Below are 17,458 nucleotides of genomic sequence, written 5' to 3' on the forward strand. Positions count from 1 at the left end.
AATATATGTTATGTGTTCATGCAAACATATGTTTAACAAATTATTGATTGTATTGGCATTACATGACTTATTATGTGTAATTCATTTGGTAAGCTGAGTTCATACTAGTTTCTAGGCAGTACACAATTAATTTGCATTCGAAGTATTCAATAAATGTTATGTCAGTTATTTTTAAGGGTGAACTGTTTCTTTTCATTTAAAAAAAAAAAAAGCATGCGTCTTTAAGTATATTATATAATTATTAGTAGTTAGTATTTATTTTATATTACCATGATACCTGTAGCAAAATAAAAAAATGATTAAAAGTTACTCCTATAACTAACGTCATATGAAAATGTAAATGCTTTGATTACTTGATCATGTACAAATTAATTTCCCCAAAGATTCATTCTATTTTCTTGATAAAAAAAACATGGCATCCTGGCGTTTATATATAAGAAACCCTGTCTGTGAGTCAAAACGGTTATATCTACAAAATAATAAGCTGTAGACATTGGCAGAGACAATAAAACCAGGTTTAATCCACCATTTTCTACATAAGAAAGTGCCTGTACCAAGTTAAAAAGATGACAGCTGTTCGTTTGATGGGTTTAGGCGTTTGATTTTGCCAATTGATTAGGGTCTTTCCGCTCATAATTTTCCTCGGAGTTCAGTATTTTTGTGATTTTACTTTCTAGTAGTTGGATACATTCTTTTATATTTCAAAGTAAACATTGATTGAGCTTGGTCAAAACTATGTTTAATTGTTTTGTTGTCAAAATGCAGTATCTGACGCAGTTTAATTAGTGCCATTAATGTTAGTAATACACTTTACATGTTCTAGAAACCCTATATGTGGGTATATTTTTGTTTATACTTAGTACATTACATACGTATAACAAGAGATAAATCAATTCACTTGAATGTTCAGAGCTTCCGTAACTTATCTCGACAATATGATTACATCTTGTTTATTCTAAATTTGGCAGAAATAACTCTTTGATTAATTGTACTTTTCGGTATAGGTTTTTCTGTAATCTTTATATTCTCTTCAGCCGTCGAAGTAGTTTCAGACGCTTGCAATAAGTGGTCAAGACTTAATTCAGTTGATTCAGGCATTGCTCCGGTTTTATACTTAACTACAAAGTCTTCGAAGAAATGCGGTAGTTCGTCTTTCTTTTTCTTTTTCTTTTTCTTTCTTTTATCGTCTTTTCTTTCACTTTTATCTTCTATTTTCATTTCTTCACTTTTGAGTATTTCATTAACTTCGAGTTCTTCAGTAATTTTGTCATATAATTGTCCTTCTAATTCTGAGCTTTTGTGTCCAACAACCCGTGGACTTGCACCCTCCATCCTTTCTTCTTGTTCATTAGTTTGTTCTGTAATTGTCTGATCTGTTGTTTCTTCTTTTGCAGTTTTATTTTTTTTATGATGTTTCTTCTTTTTCTTTTTGGTGCCAGTTGACTCTATCATATCTTCATTCGTTTGTTCTTCTTTTGAATCTTCTTGTTTTTCGTGTTCTCTGTCCAATATCCCGCTGTCCAGCATACCCGTTTTCTTATCGGGTTTATATTTTTGCTTATTTTCATAATGAACAATATTATTTTCTGATTGTTGCAAGGCAGGTACTTCCGGATAAAATAATAAGTTGTCTTTAATCGTTTCTCTAACATCTCCTTCAGTACTTTTGTCATATTCTTGTTCGTCTAACTGTATTTTTTCTCCATAAACGTTCTTAGGTTTTTCTCCATCAGCTTGTTGATCTTTCTCCTGAGATGGCGTTGTTAACAACGACGATTGGTCTGTACTTGTCGGATCAATGGTTTCTTCTTTTACCTGTTTCTTTGTTTTATGATGTTTCTTCTTCTTCTTTTTCTTTTTAGAGACGGGTGATTCTGATTCGTTAATATCTACAGTCTTGAGCGCTTCATTTGAAAATTCTTGTTTTTCATCCTGGTTCTTATCTAATATTTCATTATGGGAATCGTCTGGAACACCAGATATATCGATATCCGTATCACGTATTTCAATTGTTTCTTGTCTAATAACCTCTGGTTTATTTTCGAAATCATTTTTTTCTGTTAATGGTTGCAAAGCAATTACTTCAGGATAAAATAATAGCATTTGATCTGGAGCTTCTCTGCTGTCTTCATTATTTGTTTTATCATAATCTTGTTCATATGCTCTTTCTTCTTTCTTTTCTATTTCTATCATTGTTTCTGGGTTCTTGTTTTTTATCATATTAAGAAGTGTTGATGAACGTTTTGTAGACTGTTTGGATGTAGAGGGTCTAGGTTCATTATACACTTTCATTATTTGCGAGTGATATGTCGGACAACGATCCAAAATAAATGTGGTTTCCGGTGCTAAACCGGGTAGAATCGGTTCTGTTCTGTCCCAACGCTTTTGGCGTTTGTCACGTGGTTTGTCTAGTTGTTTTGTTGTTGTAATACCATCGATTATGTAAAACGGAGTTAAGATAATGGCGATTACATCTGCTACAAGTCCTAGGTACGCACTATAGCTCAGTTTACTTTCTTCGAATGTGTCACTTTGTAACATTGTTAGTGTTGCCATGGCAATAAAAATACCTGAAAAGAAAATAATTGAAAATTACATCAAAAGAGGTGCGAAAAGTCCCAGAGGGACAGTCAAATTCATAGATCGAAAATAACCTGACAACGCCATGGCTAAAAATGAAAAGACAAACAGACAAAAAATAAATAGTACACAAGACACAACATAGAAAACCAAAGACTAAGCAACACGAACCCCACCAAACCCTGAGGGTGATCTAAGGTGCCCCGGAAGGGTAAGCAGATGCTGCTTCAATTATTATTAAATATAAAAATTGAAATCTATCACAATTACTTTAAATTCATTGATAACATTGAGTCTTATAACAATAAAACATTCTTGCTGTTACAAGATATTATATGTAAAAACATATAACGAAAAAAGGAACTCCGATGAAAAATATACACAGAACGTTCCTAGACAAATAAAAAAATCAAAAGCTCAAACCTTCCGATGAACTTTGGTTTTTTTTATACAATTGTGTCGAAGTTCGTGTCTCATTTCTATTCAAACTTTTTAATTCTCGAAACGAAAGATTTTATGCAGAATGGACCAAAGACTGAAAATAGTTTTGTACAGAATATTCATTGATATATGTTTAAGATATTTGCATAATAATGTTGTTTTTGGCATTGTCAAAATGGGGGAGGGGAGCTAAGGTTTAAGACAGATATATAATGTAACGATTGAACTTTTGCAATATAATATGTCAAGCCATGAATTTTTCACCATCTTGGGTTCACTTTCAAATTGAAATTTCGTTTTGGATATAATTTCCTCGTAGCTACTAGACTTAAAAACGCCAGTATAACAAAAAGTTGAAATGTGGAATAAGGTAAGAAGTTGAAGAGCATTGATGTCCCTAAATTGGCAGATATTGCATTCCTTTTATTTCATTTTATAAATAGACGTATATATTGAAATGAATATGAACATTGAGGTAAGCCTTCCAATTGATATTTTATCGTGTGTTTTTCTATGTTGACATGTAATACTATTGTTTCAGAAAAAAGGAGAAGGTTTGGTACCATTAAAATCTTTAATCCCACTGCAATAACATTAACGGTACCAATTTTTCTGCACCAGATGCGAATTTCGACAATACATGTCTCTTCAGTGATGGTCGTGGCCAAAATATGTAAAATCCAAAGCTTATATAAAATGTTTGCAACTTTCCTAAGTCAGGAATCTGATGAACAGAAGTTGTCGTTTGTTTATGTAATTTATACGTGTTTCTCGTTTCTCGTTTTTTTTTAATAGATTACACCGTTGGTTTTCCTGTTTAAATAGATTTACACTAGTAATTTTGGTGCCCTTTATAGCTTGTTGTTCTGTGTGAGACAAGGCTCCGTGTTGAAAGCCGTACATTGACCTATAATGGTTTACTTTTATAAATTGTTATTTGGATGGAGAGTTGTCTCATTGACAATCACACCACATCTTCCTATATCTATGTAACTAAAGTTTTAAGATAAACAAAGATAATAGCATTTATGTCATAACTTACACAAATAAAATACCTGTGTAATTCAAATTGTGATGTGAAAAGATTATTATTCAATACAAGGACTAATATACAAACAAAAACAAAAACAAAGAGATATATCTTAACTGCTTTGTATATATCAAATTCAGCGGGTTTTAGGTTTATTTGTTATACTAAATTTTACTGCACGGATACATGTTTTGGACAATGTTAAGAATTTCGAAGGCTTTTTTATAAGTAGTTTAACACTGAACATTTTAATTTGATGTTATTCAGTATAAACTCACTTTATAATTGCATGCTATATTATTCAGAACCCAGCATAGTTAATAGTTATTGTCCTTGCAATTGCCTATATATACTGTGATACCAGATGAAAGATGTCTTAATACTAGATGCAAGTTTACAATACCTTCTGCTAATGCCGAGATACCAGATATCAGATTAGATAGTGACGTTACGCTCGATGTTGGTGTCACTTTTGGTAACGTCGTATGTTAACGTCAAAATCATATAATATGTAGACGTTTTGCAATATTGACGTCCAGTATATTCGTTAAACACTAATGTCTTGGTTTTCAGTTTATAAAGGAGATATGGGTGTATGCCAGGTGACCTCTAGACAAAGGAAATATAAGATAGATGCGTATGGTGTTTTGTAAAAAGGACGGAAATTGTGGGATTTACGCTACATTCAAATCCACGCGTATGCATTCATGCACAATTTGTTTTAAAATAATGTTTACCGGTTGAAAAAAACAATATTTTTTTTATTATGAAAATCGTACTGAACTTCGAGGAGAAACGCTTTACAATTTTAGATTTTTTTAATACTTGATCTTTTTATTTTAACTTTAAATTTGTTTGTAGGGAGGTCCGGTATAATTTTTTTTTATATCAACCTTAAAGTAGTTTAAGAAATTAACTTTTGCGTATTTTTAATGATTGTAAGACTTTAATATCTGTCAAAATTCTACAATGACAGTATTTGATTGTCGAGTTTGATTTTTTGGGAATGGGGTGGTTATAAAAGGCTCGCCTCCGGGTGCAGGAATTTCTCGCTGCATTGATGGACTTCGGCTGCTGTCTTCTCTTTAATTCGTCGGGTTGTTGACATACCCCGTTTCAATTAATTCTCAATTGTATATTTTATGTTTTACTTTGTTCTGTATTTGTTTTGTATTTATTTTTTTCTCTCTCTCATTTACTTGTTTTTGTCGTTGATGATATCTTATTTAATTGTTCTCATTTGGCGCATTCTTTATTTCTCAACAAAATGATTTTCTGTTCCTTAGAATAAAATTTAAGTAAAGATGTACTTTAGTGTCATGTGATTTTCTCTCCAATATTGTCCAAAGCAATAATATCTATTACATTGAAGATTTTTTTATTTTATTTTATTTCTCCAATTGATATTAAGAAAAGTGATTTAGAAATGTATGACGCGTAGTTTATCTTCTTTCTCGCGTTAAATAAATCTTGTATTAAACAATGAGTACTTTGTTTGTGATATTTAAGAGAAATGCAAAATTAAAAACTTTTGGGGCCAGCTGAAGGACGCCACCGGGTGCGGGAATTTCTCGTTTAATTGAAGACCTTTTAGTGACATTCTGCTGTTGTTTTTTCTATGGTCGGGTTGTTGTCTCTTTGATACATTCCACATTTCCATTCTAAATTTTATTTACTCGAGAGAAAATCACATGACACTAATGTAATGTCACGGCACAGGATGTAGTGCTCTCATCCTGTGCCGTGACACATTACGAAGCCGTGACACAATATAAATGTCAAATTAATATTAATGAAGCAGTTAACATAAATTAAGACATTCCAAAATATTTTTATTCTCTTCTTCGGTTAAAACGAGCGTATTTCTTTTCAAATATTGTCTTGGCATAATACAATACGGAAGCGCTTGTGACAATTGCTTTTTGATTTTTCAAAAGACTGTCCTGTAAACCGTGATAGTTTTTTTATATATATAATGTCCATTAATTACAGATCTTCCTTCAGGGAAAGTTGGGCCTTCTTTTACTTTAAGGGTCCCTATACTTTAGAGGTAGGGTTCATTCGTGGTAATTGTTACAATATAGGTTAGAGGAAATTTTAGGTTAGGGTTAGGTTTTATGGTTAGGGCGAGTGTTACGGTTAGGTATGGGTTAAGGAAAGATTTGGGGTTTTAAATAGTTTAGTAATGCTAGTTATAATTGTTGGGACCCCTAAAGAAAAAGAATGCCGAAAGTTGACCCCCACTCATTAGTTTCTTCTCCTGATAACATAATTATTACTTCTCGATGTAGCTATAAGGAGGAATAGACAATTTTCCTCATCATCACATAAAACTGCAAAAAATTTACATGTCCACTTTGACTTCCAACGAAATGCCCACTAGAATCAGTAAACAAACAATAGTCACGCTCAAGGCACCCGTCGCAATAACACGACACGGTTCGAACTAGTACCGTTTGTATATTTTTTGTTTCTACTCGATGTATGGTCCGTATACCCTTTATTGGTTTAACTGATTTTCTATCTCAATAGGAATTTCTTCTACATATTTAGAAATTCTTCGTTTGCAAGCATAATTATGACCATGGTGTTGTTAATCGTGACTGCGTGAATTGCAACAGTTATACAGCCGAACATATCTGAAATTGTCCGCGTATATAACGGCAATATCTGCTTGATTTTTCAAAAGTCCACCTGCGGCATAATGTGGACGCTTTTTTTGACAACTTTTTAAATAATTCATAATTATTTGTTTATATCCAAATTCGGCTACAGATTCTACTACATGTAGGATACCAATGCAATGGCCTATAGTTGCATTTGTGTTCGTCATTAGAACTTAAGTCTTACTAGTGAACAAGTCAACTTAAAAATACCAGACACCACTATGTTTGGAAATATTAATATCCAATTAGCTGTATGTATAACATATCTCCGTATTTTATTGTTTACATATCGATATGTGTCCGTGTGTCCGTATTCGTATACATGTATGTAATAACACAATAATGTATACATAACGTTCAACTTTCTTATTAAAAATATGAATATCCATTATGTATGATATGCTAGTTGTACTTTGAGGCGATTATCTCCACTGAAGATATTAATTTTGTATATACATGTATAATTTTGTTGTTGTTGGGTTTCTGTTTCATAGGCTTTAATAAAAAATGACACGAAAGAAAAAAAAACATTTGAAAGAAAGAGTATATTCCGAATTTAAGTTTTAGATGTTTTTATTTAATGAATGGATATTATTTATTTTGATTTTATTGAACCATAAAACTAATTTTTGACTCTTCACATTGAATAATCCGCGAAGCGGATTATGTAAAATGTGAAGAGTCAAAAATTAGTTTTATGGTTCAATAAAATTAAAATAAATCATTGCCATTCATTATAAATAAATTTCTATCAAAAGTAAGGCTCAAAGAACTTTTTATATTATTTATATTAACAATAACAAGCGTACACACATGTTGGCGTATGAATACTCAACGTCAGAGTGGGCGTGTCGCCATCAAAATTGACAACATTGAAAATAAAACTAATAATTTTAACCAATCAGAAGACAGTAAAAACACCAAATTTATTTATAACAAAATAAATACGTTTCAAAAACGCCATAATGCAAAAAACGGTTACATGTAATGGTGAACGTCAAAAACGTCAAATAAGCGGCGCTGTGACATTTTGGTAGACCACCATGTGACCACTGTATTTTGATAATTTGTACATTAATCTTTATCCTATTTATATTGAAATGTTCCTTCGGTTTGAGAATTTCTGATTATCGCTTAAATTTTCTTCTTAATTAAACAGTTTTCACTTATGTCTAAAGTTTGTAACAACTTGTTTTAAGTATTTTTGAAAAAAATTGAAGATGCCATTTTTGTGACATTTTGGTAGACACCCTTCCAATGCATAAGTAATCGAAATAAATTGACAAAAATATAAACGAATGCATACTATGAGTGGCCGTTCATGTCATTTGCGCGATTATATACGCGTATATAATTTTCCGCGTATATATACGCGTATATTGTGGTTTTCAACGCGTATATTGTGGTTTTCAACGCGTATATTGTGGTTTTCAACGCGTTTATTATCGTTTTATACGCGTATATTGTTAAAATAAACACGTTTATACTTTATTCCAATTTATTTATCATATACGCGTTAATATACGCGTTATTTGCATAAATATACGCGTTAATATACGCGTTATTTGTGTTAATATACGCGTATGAAATCATTATATACGCGTTAATAAACATTCGTTTGTCTTATTGTTTTAACCAATGAAAGCTGCGTTCTTAAACTGGTTTGCATGTGACAACGAATGTTTATTAACGCGTATATAATGATTTCATACGCGTATATTAACACAAATAACGCGTATATTAACGCGTATATTAACGCGTATATTTATGCAAATAACGCGTATATTAACGCGTATATGATAAATAAATTGGAATAAAGTATAAACGTGTTTATTTTAATTTAACAATATATGCGTATAAAACGATAATATACGCGTTGAAAACCACAATATACGCGTATATATACGCGTTGAAAATTATATATAATTCATACGCATTCCTGTAAATTTCACGGGAATACTTACCTTGATCGCTGATTTGTCACGTGACAAATTTTAACGTATTGATTTTCAAAACACAACCTCTCATAGTAAAATTAATTACTCATGCATGAAAATGGTAAAACTAACGGTTGTTTTTACATGATGTTAAATTCCATGGTAAGGAAATTTTCATGGCTTACTTCAAACTAATAAAACTAGATCTTAATTTCAATTTGTAACTTTTATCTTATACACGCAAACCTTAACAACATGCACAGTGAATTGCACTGCTTAAAACGTGTATGCTTACTATAAATTTTAAATTGTATAGACATACCTTGTCAATTCAGCGATCAAATAATCAATTAGGCAATCAAATTAAATCGAGATGATCTGACACGGCTGGTATTAACAGTTGTACTGAATTACTACGTATAGATAAAGTTGTATGTACCATTCACCAATCATTTATACATGTGTATATACTCATTCCTCCAAACTACTTGTTAAATCCATGCACATGTGCATACTTTTTCTTTTGCTTCAGGCATACAACACATTGTTATTCAATTTTAGTTCTAACATTTTTTTCATATTTTTCACTTTCACTTTTTTCACAAAACAGATGAAATGCTATGGTTTATTAAACTTTGTATATGGCCGCTCTCAGTTTGACCAGTTTCAGCCAGATGTAACATAACTCATGGGGGTAGGAATCGAGTTATATCGTATGAGAGTTGGCCAATACTCACCAGGCAAAAACATCAAACAAAGACTAAATTATATTGATTTTATCTGTATCAACTTATTTCTCACTTGTAAAAGTGTCTCACAGGCACTGGTGTTATCAATTTTAATTTTCACGTTGTCGCATCAACTAGGCGTATGCCTAATACCTTCAGAGATGAAACATGTAGACTCAAATGTACAAAAAACAACAAGTGTAAATGTTAATCTTAGACTATTTATTATTTTATTTTTACTATTTGTTATTCAAATTTTGCTTATCCTAGCAGGAATAGAGGTAAATCCAGGTCCAAGTGACGATATCGATTCTTCTCAAAGTTCAATTAACTCAACTGACATGTCGGATTTCGGTGAACTTTTTTCAAAATCAGTCTCAATTCTTCACTTAAATGTACAAAGCCTAGCCCCGAAAATAGATCTGATTCAAGCTGAATATTCTGATTTCGACATTTTAGCGTTTAGTGAAACATGGTTAAACAATAATCATACCGACGAATCTATTGAAATCCTAAATTACCAGCACCCCTTCCGTCGTGACAGAGGTCCACACAAGGTTGGAGGGGGGATCATTGTTTATGTAAAAAATGATATACATGTTCAACGTCGAATTGACCTCGAAAGCGAAAGCTTGGAAGCAATATGGTTAGAATTTAAATTTAAAGATAAAAAGGCTTTGCTCGGGACCTTTTATGTTCCTCCTAATAGTGGATCAGATATCTGGGAAAAAATTGAATATTCTCTTGATATGGCGTCTAATGATAATACTATTAATTACATAATGGCCACAGGCGATTTTAACGATAACCAACTAGCTCCTGTTAATTCAAAAATTACACCTTTGTTAAGCCAATTTAGTCTTACTCAAATGATAGATGAGCCTACTCATTTTACTGAATCGTCGTCATCGTTGTTGGATCTTTTTATAACATACGATGCTCACATAATAAATAACAGTGGAGTCGGGCCACCTTTATTAGACCAAATACGTTTTCACTGTCCTATAATTAGTCTTTTGAACTTTCCAAAATGTCGTCAAACAACTTTTAAGCGTAAAATTTGGCTATATGATCGAGGAGACTATGACAGATATCGTAACATTTTATCTGAAAAAAATTGGGATTCCGTAATTAACTTAAATAACGTTGAACAATTTACAACCGAAATAACAAAAACTATCATAGAAGCTGCTGAAAAATGTATTCCTAATAAAATAATTACTGTTCGTAAAAATGAACCTCCATGGTTAACAAATGATGTTAAAAAAAAGATAAGGAAAAAAAATAGAATCCACAGAAAGGCTAAAAAATATAATAACCCATCGGAGTGGACAAAATTTAAGAAAATACGAAATGAAGTTACTAGTTTAATAAGAAAATCGAAGGATGATTATAACAACAATTTAATTAAAAAAATCATGAACAGTAACCCGTCCACTACTAACTGGTGGAAAACGGTTAAACAAATATCCGGAATAAAAACGAACGACGCAAGTATACCTCCTTTAATGGTTAATAACAACTTAATATTTGATGAAATCGAAAAGGCAAATGAATTTAATCGATTTGTTTCTTCCCAGTCAAATATTGATGATTCAAGTGCTGTGTTACCTGAAGAACTTCATAATATTAGTGATGATATTAGTTATATAGAACTTACTGTTACTGAAGTTGAAGATATATTGAAAATTGCTAATCCCACAAAAGCTTCTGGCCCTGACCTCATAAGTCCCAAATTGTTAAAAGAAGCATCTTCTGTTTTAAAGTATCCACTATGAAAACTATTTAACTTATCGTTAAGTACGTCTACTTTTCCAGATCAATGGAAAAGAGCAAATGTTACCCCAGTTTATAAAAATAGTAAACCGAATGACGTTAAAAACTATAGACCTATTTCCTTGTTGAGTGTAATATCAAAGTGTATGGAACGATGTGTATACAAACATGTTTACAATCACTTTATGCGCAATAATATTTTAACGAAAAATCAGTCGGGCTTTACACGGGGGGATTCAGCGGTTAATCAATTAATTAACATTTCGAATGATTTTGGGAAGGCTTTAGATAGCGGTAAAGAAATAAGGGTAGTATTCTGTGATATAAGTAAAGCATTTGATCGAGTCTGGCATAAGGGACTGCTATTTAAACTTCAACAAGCGGGTATATCGGGTTCTTTACTAAGGTGGTTTGAAAATTATCTTACAAATAGAGTCCAGCGGGTGGTTATTAACGGTTCAAGTTCTGGATGGTTACCTGTAAATGCAGGCGTCCCACAAGGGTCCATTCTAGGCCCTCTCCTATTTTTGATATTTATAAACGATATTGTAGAAGATATTCAAGCTCAAATTAAGCTATTCGCAGATGACACATCATTATATATTATGGTTGACAATCCAACAGAAACAGCTAAAATTTTAAATGATGATCTAGATAAGATTTATAATTGGTCCAAAAAATGGCTTGTGAATTTTAATGCCCAAAAAACTGAAAGTATGATAATTTCAAAAAAAATAAATAGACCCTTTCATCCTCCATTAAATATGAACACCCAAGAGTTACAAACAGTAAGTAAACACAAACATCTAGGTGTCCTCTTTTCTAATAACGGATCCTGGAACGATCATATTGAATATATAGTTTCTAAATCTTACAAAAGAATAAATATAATGAGAAAAATGAAAAATGTCCTTGATAGATTTACACTTGAAAAAATTTATATATCATTTGTTCGCCCAATTCTTGAATATGCCGATGTCGTTTGGGACTCTCAAAATCAGAATTTGATTGCTAAACTTGAAAGTATTCAGCTTGACGCAGCGCGTATTGTCACGGGGGGTACTAAACTTACCAGTATAAACAATTTATATATTGAAACTCGATGGGAAAAATTATCTGAAAGACGACGCAATCACAAACTAACTCAGTATCACAAAATTTTGAATAACAAAACTCCAGAGTATTTAAGAGAATTATTACCTGATTCAGTAGGCAGTAGGCATGATCATAATACAAGACAGAGAAATAATATTTCACAAGTCAACACACGGACCCGTTTATATTCTGAATATTTCATCCCTGCAACAACAAAACTATGGAACACTCTTAACTTAAACATAAGAAAATGTGAATCTCTATCATTATTCAAAAAACAAATTAGTACCCAAAATAGTAAGATCCCAGCGTATTATTATATAGGACATCGTTTTGGTCAAATTCTTCATGCTCGCTTAAGAATGGATTCAAGTTCATTGAATTGTCACCTTTTCCTTCGTAACTTAGTAGACTCTCCAAATTGTCGTTGTGGTGATGTAGAAACAAATTCTCACTTCCTGTTATCTTGCCCTTTATATACTAATTTAAGACAAGAACTATTAGATTCTGTTTCAGTTCTTCCTGTTCAAGTTAACACGACAACTTTGCTTTTTGGATCAACGGTACTCTCAGATGAGCAAAATAGTCTTTTATTTAGTTTGGTGCAGAAATATATTATTAAAAGTAAACGTTTTAACCCTTGATGTTAATGCTTCGTTACTCATTAGGAACCAAAGCATTTCACACTGTATAAAGTACAATAATTCATGTTTATTTTTATTTATTTTTTATTTTTTTCTCAATAATTTTTTTTTCCTTCTTATTCTTCTTTCCCCTTTTTCATATTCATATATTTATTACAGAGCATGCCAGTTATATATTTTATGTATTGTTCAATAAGTGTATTATTTTTGTAAAGGAGACAGATTTGTAAAAGCAAATTGCTTGTTTCTGAATCCTGAATATATTTGTATTATATCGTATCATGATGAATTTATCTGAATAAATATTGTTTAAACTAAACTAAAATTATATACGCGTATATAATCGCGCAAATGACATGAACGGCCACTCATAGCATACTTTCGTTTCTTTTTTATTAGGAATTTATCATATTGGCTTCATTTCTCCGTTTTAGAATGCACAATTCTTTTTTTTCTTCGTTTTCTTTAAAAACCATCGAAATTACTAACGTTAAACGTTAGTTAAAAGTTTTGTGACGGAAGCCCTGTGGGGACTCATATGCAAAATATGATTTTAAGTAATGCTAAAAAAGAGACTGCGATGTGAATAAATGCGGTTCAGATGTTTTAGATTACCGGACATGTAGTATTTTTTGACTAGATAACATGCTTTACATATTTTTACTCGGTATTGATAATTTCAAGTAGAGCATGTTTTTTTTAAACGTTGTTGTGACAGTGTTTTTCGGGGCTTTGATTTTGATTATGATGTCGAAGTTCTCATTGAATTCGTTCTTTTAAATTGGGAATCATTGTTTTTAAAGCATTTTCCAAGTTTATTTTACGTAATGATATTTGATATAAAGACTTTGACGAAAAATAATCTTGCTATCGATCGATTCTCACCTGTCAAGTCGCAAAGGGCTTATATTTTTCCTTCAGTGTCTACAAGCTGTAATGGCTTTTTCCAAGGTCTACTCGATTCGAAAATGGTATCAATTGCGTTATACAAATATGACATCACAAAGCTCTAACGTTCCTCTTCCAATTGGTATACAATTTTTATATTTTATTTACTTGTGGGTATCCGAAATTAGGAGGAACCCTCAAACACAATGTTAGTAGTTACCCGTCTACACGCAAAAACATATGAGTTGTCTTGTTTGTTTTTAGAAAGCGTATTGACAAAAGTTAATAAAAACTAATAAGCCACCGAAAAAATAATGTTTTAAGTGCTCCGAAGATTTTAACATCAAAAAACATTTGATATTCCCGGTATATTTCTTATTTTAAGCCGATTATTGATCAGAGGTACTTAAAATCAGAAAACGTCACCAACATTGAGCGTAACGTCAGTACCTACCGCTAACGCCCAGATACCAAATATCAGACTATGTTACCTGCCGCTAACGCCGTGATACCAGCTGTCAGTTTAATTCCCTTTAGTTTCTTCCAATGTTTTGTCCAGATGAACGTTAATGTGGCAGATACTCCATAAACAGTGTACATAGCAAATCCAAGGGATCCCAAAACTTGGGACATCTTGAAGAGGGAATCTAAGATCAAAAGAAAAAAGTTGCATCATCTTTCAATTTGTTTTAATTTGTTACCTTTAACATGTTTAATATGATACCCTTTACAAGATGGATGGATTTGGTGAATTTAAGTTTAGGTCTTTTTTGTCTTATAGCTCTCTGCTTTGGACGCATGAAATGTATAAAATGGTGTGTTCATGTTTATATTTGTCTTATTAAAGGCATCTACTTAAAGTCCTGATATTGTCTTTCTTTTACTTCAGATGATCTGTTATCTTAAGGGAATGTTTTCATTATAAAGCTGTGTTTAGATTAGCATGACTCTTTGTGGTTCGCTTTCAGTGTTGAATACGTTAAGACCCACAAAATATGAAGGAGCTTAAAATTTTGGACACGTTGACCATCTATATAATTACGGGCTCTACAGTAAAATTCACCATTATATCTCTGATCTATTGACATAAAACATAATATATAATCTTCTTTTTTTCTCTATACTTGTATATTTAATTGTATCATTATTTGAACTACTGAATTATGTATTTTAATTTAATAAGAAAAAAACATTTAAATCGGGTATTTTTTAATCTTCCAACTACATACCATAATACCCTATACCAACATTGATTAAGCATATAAACCTTAAAGGTAATTGATGGAATATGAAACTTTAATGTTAACTACAAGCTTACTAACATGTCATTTGAAATTAAAACTATAATTGAAACGTAACTTTAAATATCTTTCCTGCTTCAGTACACCAAATAATATCATATTTTTCTTTACAATTACTTTTGTGTGTGGTGCTATTGGGTATCAGATTATATTGTCTCCATGCATCATTTGATTATGAAAGAGATATGGTCAGTTTCACAAGAAATTGTTTCACTCACACAGTTTAGATCTGCAAAGTTTGTATTTACGTTTTGGTATTTTTGTACTTTTTGTTGTATGGAGAACATCGGAAACCAAAATGTTAACTAGTAATTTACTACCATGTCATTTGAAAATTAAAATCAAATTGAAATGCGACTTTAAATGTCTTTAAAGCTTGTAATACACCAAATAATATCATATTTCCCCTAACAATAACGTTTTGTGAGATGTTAAAGGTTACCAGGTGATAATGTCTCCATGCATCATTTGATTATGAATATGAAAGAGATATGGTCAATTTCACATGAATTTGTATCACTCACGAAGTCGAGATCTGCAACACTGTATATTTGTTATATTTGTATTTTCTATGTATGGAGAACACCGAAATAAATGTATCTGTATCTAAAAGACAAAACATGGATTGCTGCTCGTTTGTATATGGTAACAAATGTTCTTTTCTTGTTAACTTTGTTATAATTTCTCAAACTTTGTCAAAATTGCAAAATTGCAATCAATATTGAATTAGTGAAATGCCAGAAGTATTATATATATAAAGCAAATAATCTTTGACTTTTGGACAACATCTTTTTTATATACACTTTTAGATCAATTATCAGTTACTGACTGATGTTTAATCTGTACTTGTGCTTTGTGTAATCTTTTGTTGACTGTTGTTAGTCATTTCGTCTTGTTGTTTTTTCACATCGTCTTGTTGTTGTTCATTTTAGTCATGGTTGTTGGTTTTTCTTCAACTTTAATTGTTGTTGTCCTTTAGTATTTTCTCACTCTTTATACTGAAAGCAATCTCAAGAAATGTAATCTATGTTCACCATGCCGTCCTCACTGTGATATTGACAGCTACGCAAAGCATATTGCATAAATCATCGTCAAAGAAAGTGCAGAAATCAATTGTGTAATAATATACTTTTTGAAAGACAGCATTAGTGTGAAATTAATTCTGGGAAAAATTCATTACTTCTACGATTTTCAAGATTTTTAAGCAGTGGAAATACATTGCATAGTTACTTTTTGAAAGAAATGGGCTTCTATGTCAGTTAATCTCCGGTGGAGAGTTGCTTCATTGGCAATCATACAGTCATATCTTCTTTTTTTGTCAAATGGATTCCTGGTTTATTGGTAGCTGACTAATACTGCTTTGATTGGCTAAATTATCAGCTCTCTTTGCAGATAAAAGTAAGATACCACAGGAACAGGCATGGCGGAGGGATGGGAGCCCGTAAATATGTTTTACCCGGCTGCAATTGTTATGTGCCTGTTCCAAGTCAGGATATTATGCACATCGTTTATTATTTATTTACGTAAACTTATCCCCTTGTTTTAACGAAACATAATAGAAATGGCTTTGAAATTGAGTATTATGTTTACTGTTAATTATCAGAAGCATCTAAAGTTTTACATAAAATATTCAGATTTAACGTGCCCTGCAAATCAATATTCTGTTAAATTTTAATCAAAATATCAAACCTTTCTTAACATCAGTAGTGCAGTCATTCTCTACGCATGTCAGGAAAAATCCAGCATTATATGTTACTGTGTCAAATGTATATGTTATCCATGATGGCGTCACAAATCCAACAAAATATAGAAAACTTCCAATATACGTGATGAATAATGCTGCCAATCTTGTCCTTGTTGTAAATAAGCTAGACGTCTTGCAAGCCATAGTTGGCTATGCTTTTTATGAAACGAACATACGTTTAGCCAACTACCATAACATGTGCCACTATAATTATGACTTAAACTATACTTGTGTTCGTTAGGTTTTAAGGTAACGTTATATATGTGTGTATACACATCTCAAGGCGTTAAATATCTTGTTCTTTGTCAAGTTAAATCACAAATCATTATACTTATTATCTTATGAAAATATCTTAGTTTTTAGGTTGTGTCACAGTTCATGATTTTAAAATTAAAAATTTGTCCAAACGTGTAAAGTTTATTAAAATGGCGTTACGGTTGTTAGCAGTGAAAGTTGGAAGGTCAAAACAGTGACGTTTCATTAATCCAAAAACTGTACTTAATTTGTTAAATGTCCATTTTTCATTTCCATTTCGTTTCATTCGAATAAGGATTTATAAATTCATGCCAAACACCAAGCTCTAATAATTAGCTAATGTCATATTTTATACATGTACATATACTAGTAG

The 17,458-nt window shown here is 31.6% G+C and overlaps 1 protein-coding gene across 1 annotated transcript; it reads right to left on the reverse strand.

The window, feature by feature from the left end:
• Positions 1–717: 717 nt before the first annotated feature.
• LOC134708179 (interaptin-like) lies at positions 718–17,185 on the reverse strand. The gene is made up of 3 exons (XM_063568511.1): positions 16,776–17,185; positions 14,277–14,432; positions 718–2,570 (listed from the first exon to the last, which is right to left on the reverse strand). Exons 1-3 carry the CDS (start codon positions 16,972–16,974, stop codon positions 940–942), a joined length of 1,986 nt encoding a protein of 661 aa, XP_063424581.1. The 5' UTR covers positions 16,975–17,185; the 3' UTR covers positions 718–939.
• Between the last annotated feature and the right edge of the window lie 273 nt (positions 17,186–17,458).

The sequence above is a fragment of the Mytilus trossulus genome, chromosome 2 (assembly GCF_036588685.1).
Source record: "Mytilus trossulus isolate FHL-02 chromosome 2, PNRI_Mtr1.1.1.hap1, whole genome shotgun sequence".
Lineage (NCBI taxonomy): Eukaryota > Metazoa > Mollusca > Bivalvia > Mytilida > Mytilidae > Mytilus > Mytilus trossulus.

Bases quoted from the DNA above. Each gene is read 5' to 3' on its own strand.
- LOC134708179 (XM_063568511.1), bottom strand. From the start codon at position 16,974: ATGGCTTGCAAGACGTCTAGCTTATTTACAACAAGGACAAGATTGGCA. The intron at 14,433-16,775 runs GTTTGATATTTT...TTTTGATCTTAG, and splicing joins CACTACTGATGTTAAGAAAG to ATTCCCTCTTCAAGATGTCC. The intron at 2,571-14,276 runs GTAACATAGTCT...TTTTCTTTTCAG, and splicing joins TATCACGGCGTTAGCGGCAG to GTATTTTTATTGCCATGGCA.